Source organism: Chiloscyllium plagiosum, chromosome 13 (genome assembly GCF_004010195.1).
Source record: "Chiloscyllium plagiosum isolate BGI_BamShark_2017 chromosome 13, ASM401019v2, whole genome shotgun sequence".
Lineage (NCBI taxonomy): Eukaryota > Metazoa > Chordata > Chondrichthyes > Orectolobiformes > Hemiscylliidae > Chiloscyllium > Chiloscyllium plagiosum.
The window spans coordinates 49101136-49107135 of NC_057722.1; the positions used below are offsets into that span (position 1 = coordinate 49101136).

The window sequence follows — 6000 nt, forward strand, 5'->3', positions numbered from 1 at the left end:
ACCAGTGTTTGACCACTATTTTCCTGCTTCATTTCCTAGTCTCTTTTCTAATCTTTGCATGCATTGATTTTCTGTATTCCCAGAATCACAGTCTAAGGAGCCAACTGTAATTCGTCGCATTTCCTTAGCTTCTTCTGTCAGTGCTTCACGAAGTAAAGGTACATTCTAATTATCATTACCTTCTGCTCAGTTCCCAGTTTTGACTAAATTTGATTGTAACTTTAAGGGAAATTGCACTTCTAAAGTCCTGTATAAAACACGGAATAAAACTTGAACTCCATACTTACATTGGAGAAAGCTGTCTTACAAAATCCATATTGAGCTAAGTTAAAAATCACACAACACCAGGTTATAGTCCAACAGGTTTAATTGGAAGCACACTAGCTTTCGGAGCGACGCTCCTTCATCAGGTGATTGTGGAGGGCTCGATTGTAACACAGAATTTATAGCAAAAATTTGCAGTGTGATGTAACTGAAATTATACATTGAGAAGTTGATTGTCTGTTAAGCCTTTCATCTGTTAGAATACAGTGATAGTTTCACTTCTTTCATGTGTAAATCACAAAACCCTTTTTTTATAAAAAGTTGTATTCTCGGGTTAGCTGTTAACAATGGTGATAGCTAGACAATATGTTGAAGGTGTTAGCCCCCTGTGTTCTCTGTCTATGACCTGATGTTTAGATTGATTCTAATCTAAAAAGTGAGATTAACAGAGTTTTACATAAATTCATGCAGTTTTTCAGCTCAAATCCGAGAGTTCAACTGTGTGGGAGTGTGTGTGTCTATAAGAGTGTGTGTGGGTGTCTCTGTGCACGTCTGTATGTACCTGTGTCCGTGTGTATGTGAGAGTGTGTGTGTGTGGGAATATCTCTGTGTGTGTGTGTAGTGCAATGGTGATCACCTGTAATGTGACATGAACCCAAGGTCCCAGTTGAGGCCCTCCCTACGGGTACCGAACTTAGCTATCAGCCTCTGCTTGGCCACTTTCCTCTGCTGCCTGTCCCGAAGTCCACGTTGGAGGATGGTCACCCGAAGGTCTGAGGCTGAATGTCCTGGACCACTGAAGTGTTCCCCGACTGGGAGGGAACCCTCCTGTCTGTTGATTGTTGTGCGGTGCCCATTCATCCGTTGTCGTAGCCTTTGCTCAGTACCATGCCTCCGGACATCCTTGCCTGCAACGTATAAGATAGACAACGTTGGCTGAGTCACATGAGTACCTGCCATGTACAAGGTGGGAGGTGTTTCCATGCATAAAAGTTCTCCTCCAAGCCACTCTCCATCCTGACTTGGAAATATATCATTGTTCCTTCACTGTAGCTTGGTCAAAATCCTGAAATTACTCCCTTAATGGCATTGTGGGTCAACCTACAGCACATTGTCTGCAATGGGAAAAGAAGCATCTCACTATCACCTCCTCAAAGGCAACAAGGAATGGACAATAGATGCTGGCCTAGCCAGTGATGCCCATATCCCACAAATGAATAAAAACAAATACTGTGCTTGGTGTAAACAGTGTTTAAACAAAGTTTCATCAGTGATTTTCTTTGTAGCTAGCTAATTTTGCAATTATCAGTTTATTTCACACCTGCATAGGAACCGCATACTCAAAAGTACTCAAAGTAGCATTCAAATATAACTAAATTCAGTGGTTACTATTACAGTAGTATATTCACCTGAAATTTGTGGCATGATAAACATTTTCCACTTCACCGCTTTTATGGTCATGCAGAAAGTGCAAAGGTGCAAAGTTTGACATGCAATCTGCTCAAATGTGATGTGAATTGTTTATTGTGGTTTGAGTTTCCAAATAAGCTACATACCACACAGGCCAGAGCAACAGTTAAAGCATACATTGTTAGCCATGTCTCAGAGATAAAACACTAAGCAATATGAAGTGAGAATTTACTCAGGAAATAAGGTAGAAGTGCTTAATAAACTCTTCAGCTACTAAATGCAGAAAGACTCAGGGTTTGTATGTGGCAAATATTATTTATGCCACACAAGTGCCAGTCAATAACCATCGCCAACAAGAGGGAATCTAACTATCACCCCTTGACATTCAATGGCACTTTCACCACTGAATCCTCCATTGCCCACATGCTGTGGATTATCATGGACCAGAAACTGAAATGGACTAGCCATACAAATACTGTGGCTACAAGAGCAGGTCAGCGGCTAGGAACACTGCAACGAGAATTTCACGTCCTGACTCCCCAAAGCCTCTCCAGCATCTACAAGACACAAATCAGGAGTGTGACTGAATACTTTCCACTTGCCCACAAGACTCAAAAATATTCTGAAAGTAGTAGAAAATCAAGGGGCAACATTGAAGGAAGAATTTTAAACAATCACAATCATAAAGAAAATGTATTCAGAAAACTAAAAGCTGACAAGTCCACTGAAGCTGTTGGGGGCATTCTGGTGTCTTAAAAGAAATCAGAGATAATGAATGCATTGGTTCTGATCCTACAAAATTTACAAAATAGATTCTAAAAAGTCCCAGCTGATTGCAAAACCACAAGCATAAGCTCACTATTCAAGAAATAAGCAAAACATGAAGTAGGAAACAATAGCCCGGTTAGTATTTGTCATTGGGAAAATGCAAGAATCAATTTTTAGGAATTAGTATAAGGACATTTAGAAGACCATAATATCATCAGGCAGAGTCAAGATGGTTTTGTGATTTTGTGAAGAAAAGACATTTTGACAAATGTATTAAAATTTGGCATATGGAATAGAATGTGGAAAAGAGATTATGTCTGTCCTCAGTGAAGGTTTTCACAATTCTAGGATAAAATACATTTTCCAGATGATACTTTGACCTTTTCCTCACTGAAGTGTTTCTTTTAAGTAGTAATGGTTCAATAATATTAGGGGTCATTGCAAGAACTCAAAAGAGAATTCTTAAGAGTAGATCATATATTTCTGATTATGTGGCTGACGTTAAAGTATTTGCTTTTTCAGCTCTTTGCTTACAAAAAGATGCCCTCTACAACTAATCAATGCCTTAGCTAAAACTTTTCTAAGGAATAATGATCAAGCACAATGCATTGAATTTTGTTCAATTATCTTTCTTAGCTCCAGGTCACATGTCAGACGACATCCCTAATTACATTAATTGAATCAGTGTTGGCTCATTTATTTTAGGAAATAAAGAATAAATTGATGAGTTATGTAGGTATTATCCTGGGCTGTTTTTAATATATTTTCATACCTCTGCAACAGGATCACTGTCTGGGCCAGATGTTAAAGCTAAGCGATATGAAATAAAGAGTGACCCAACTCCATTGGGTTTTGAAGGTACAGCTGCATTTGATGTGGGGAAGTGCATGCTGCAATGTAGTTTTTTTTAAACAGAAGAGTTTGTATGCTCATATTTCAGGGGAAGTTCTTGATTTCATTTTGCACTGTAACTATGTATGACTTGACCATAGCATGTTTGCGATTATGCTTCAGTGTTTGTGATTGTGTGCCAAGATTTGTGACTATGTGCATTAAGTGTTCTTAGTAGTGTTTCAAAGTACATTTTTAAAATAGAAAATGTATAGTCTATAATTCATAGATTTGATGTATGATGCTTCATGCAGTCAGATAGATAAAGCAAATTTGTAACTGTTTACAATAAAATGTTGGAGCCCAATCCACAACTCACAACCCTACCCCCAACACATACCATATTTACCTGTTTTCAGCCAAATCTCATGTAAATCTTTGTGCATGTTTTGTTGAGCTGCATTGTCAGTGCAGGATTACAAGACATTCTGTAAACTGTTTTCTCCATTGGAAAAGCAATGTAAAACATTACAACAAAGATACATGGCTAGTCAATGTAAGGGACATATATTAATGATGAAGTATGATATTAAATCACATATACATTACAATTAACCAATTAATGCTGCCGTATCAATTTGAGGAATAACTTTACACCTACCTTTTAGAATATCTGGGTTTCTCAGCGACCTTTCCATTTTCTTTACGAACTCTTGTTTTTAATGGGTTTTCAAAATGCTGCATCAAATGGTCTGCACAAGTAAGTCCACTTTTTGACTCCCAGTTTAAATGGGTATTCTGGTCTTAGTAGGCATGGTGTCCTTTTTGTACACTAGGCATTCACATCAAGCCCAAATATCAGAGGAAAGTGATACATGGTCTGGAATGTGAAGGAAGATTAATTTTCTTTTACATTGCCATTTGTGTTCTAAATGTACTGCACCCTGAAATAACTCCACAGAGGCCAGTATCCCATCACCGACTCACCCTTTATTTACACGTGCATAGTACTTGACACTGGTCTGGCTTCTTCAGAGCCAGCTCTCAGAGCGAACAGAATCTCTGATGCTCCTGTTTATATCTGTGAGCGAGGGCTCCCTGATTGGACCAGGTTAACAGCCCCAATCCGTGAATTTATATTTTATGAAGTCAACCTGGGTGACCTCACAGCAATCACAACACATCACAAATAAAACTTCAGCCTCTTACATGTAAGAGTTAAATGCTTTGCATTCATTTTTAGCCCCTTGATAGTTCCTGAACCTTTTCATCTGCATTCCAGCAACAGAAATGTTTGGTGGGTCAAATCTCTCGGGACTCTTGTTCAGCTCCTAAATGGTTACTTCATAGTTGTATCACCAAAAATTCAGGAACATGCTTCTTTTTTGTTTGGGAAATCATCACCAATCTGAGGCTGAGGAAGGGAAAAGAATAAGTTAGAAATCAAATCGGAAGTAGAGCCAGAAATATTTATCAATACATGTACAGAACTAATGAGAGGAAAATGACCTCAGTAATCCAATAAGAGATTTGCATTTAGTATAATGACTGATATTATTTCAAATTATCTACTTCCTTAAGTTATAGCCTATAAGTGAAGCACAATGGAATCAAGGTCATGTTATTGAAGGTGCAAACTTCACATGTGGTTTTACTGTTTACTTTAATACACAATGTTTACAGAACGGAATGTATTTTTTTGTTTTGTCTTCTTGTACAGCATATTAAGTTTTTTATTAATTTAGTCTTAATGTCAATGTTACTATACAACATGCATTTTCTGTCAAGACCAGGATGGAACCTATTCACAGCCTCAAGAAATAATCACATTCTTTCCTCTAACGTTTTAATGCATTAAATGTACTATTATTTTCCTAATGTGTGCAAAAACCCTTTCAATATCTCTCTCCAGAAATGATATATTATAGCAGCTTTCCTGTGCCAATGAACCTGATTTCATGATCTTACTCAGAAGGGAAGGGTGAAGAAGAGCAGAGCAGTAGTAATTGGGGACTCGATAGTTAGGGGCACAGATAGGCGGTTTTGTGGGAACGAGAGAGACTCACGTTTGGTATGTTGCCTCCCAGGTGCAAGGGTACGTGATGTCTCTGATCGTGTTTTCCGGGTCCTGGAGGGGGAGGGGGAGCAGCCCGAAGTCGTGGTCCATATCGGCACCAACGACATAGGTAGGAGGAGTGCCGAGGATGTTAGACAGGCTTTCAGGGAGCTAGGTTGGAAGCTCAGAGTTAGAACGAACAGAGTTGTTGTCTCTGGTTTGTTACCAGTGCCACGTGATAGAGATTCGAGGAATAGGGAAGGAAAACACTTAAATGCGTGGCTACAGGGATGGTGCAGGAGGGAGGGATTCCGGTTTTTGGATAACTGGGGTTCTTTCTGGGGACGGTGGGACCCCTATAAACAGGATGGTCTACACCTGAAACTGAGGGGCACCAGTATCCTTGGAGGTTGTAGCTTCAGGGTGCAGGGCCTGGGGTGTAGGGAGGTTAGGAACATGGCATCAATTCAATTTCCAGGTGCCTGTAAACAGGAAAGTGGCTTGAAGTGTGTATACTTCAATGCAAGAAGTATACGATACGAAATAGGTGAACTTGCAGCGTGGGTTGGTACCTGGGACTTCGATGTTGTGGCTATTACGGAGACATGGCTAGAACAGGGACAGGATTGGCTGGTGCAGGTTCCAGGATTTAAATGTTTGAGTAGGGGCAG

At 39.5% G+C, this 6000-nt stretch overlaps 1 protein-coding gene across 6 annotated transcripts in view; it reads left to right on the forward strand.

Annotated features, from left to right (window-relative positions):
• The window catches only part of mcf2l2 (MCF.2 cell line derived transforming sequence-like 2), a 396698-nt gene that overhangs the window by 357098 nt on the left and 33600 nt on the right, over nt 1–6000 (forward strand). For 5 of the 6 annotated variants that reach the window (XM_043702332.1, XM_043702330.1, XM_043702329.1 and 2 more), the window contains 2 exons: nt 84–158; nt 3226–3300. In XM_043702332.1, the coding sequence (XP_043558267.1) occupies nt 84–158; nt 3226–3300 (150 nt within the window). The remainder of the gene's footprint in view (nt 1–83; nt 159–3225; nt 3301–6000) is intronic. The other variant, XM_043702333.1, reaches the window with a different exon arrangement.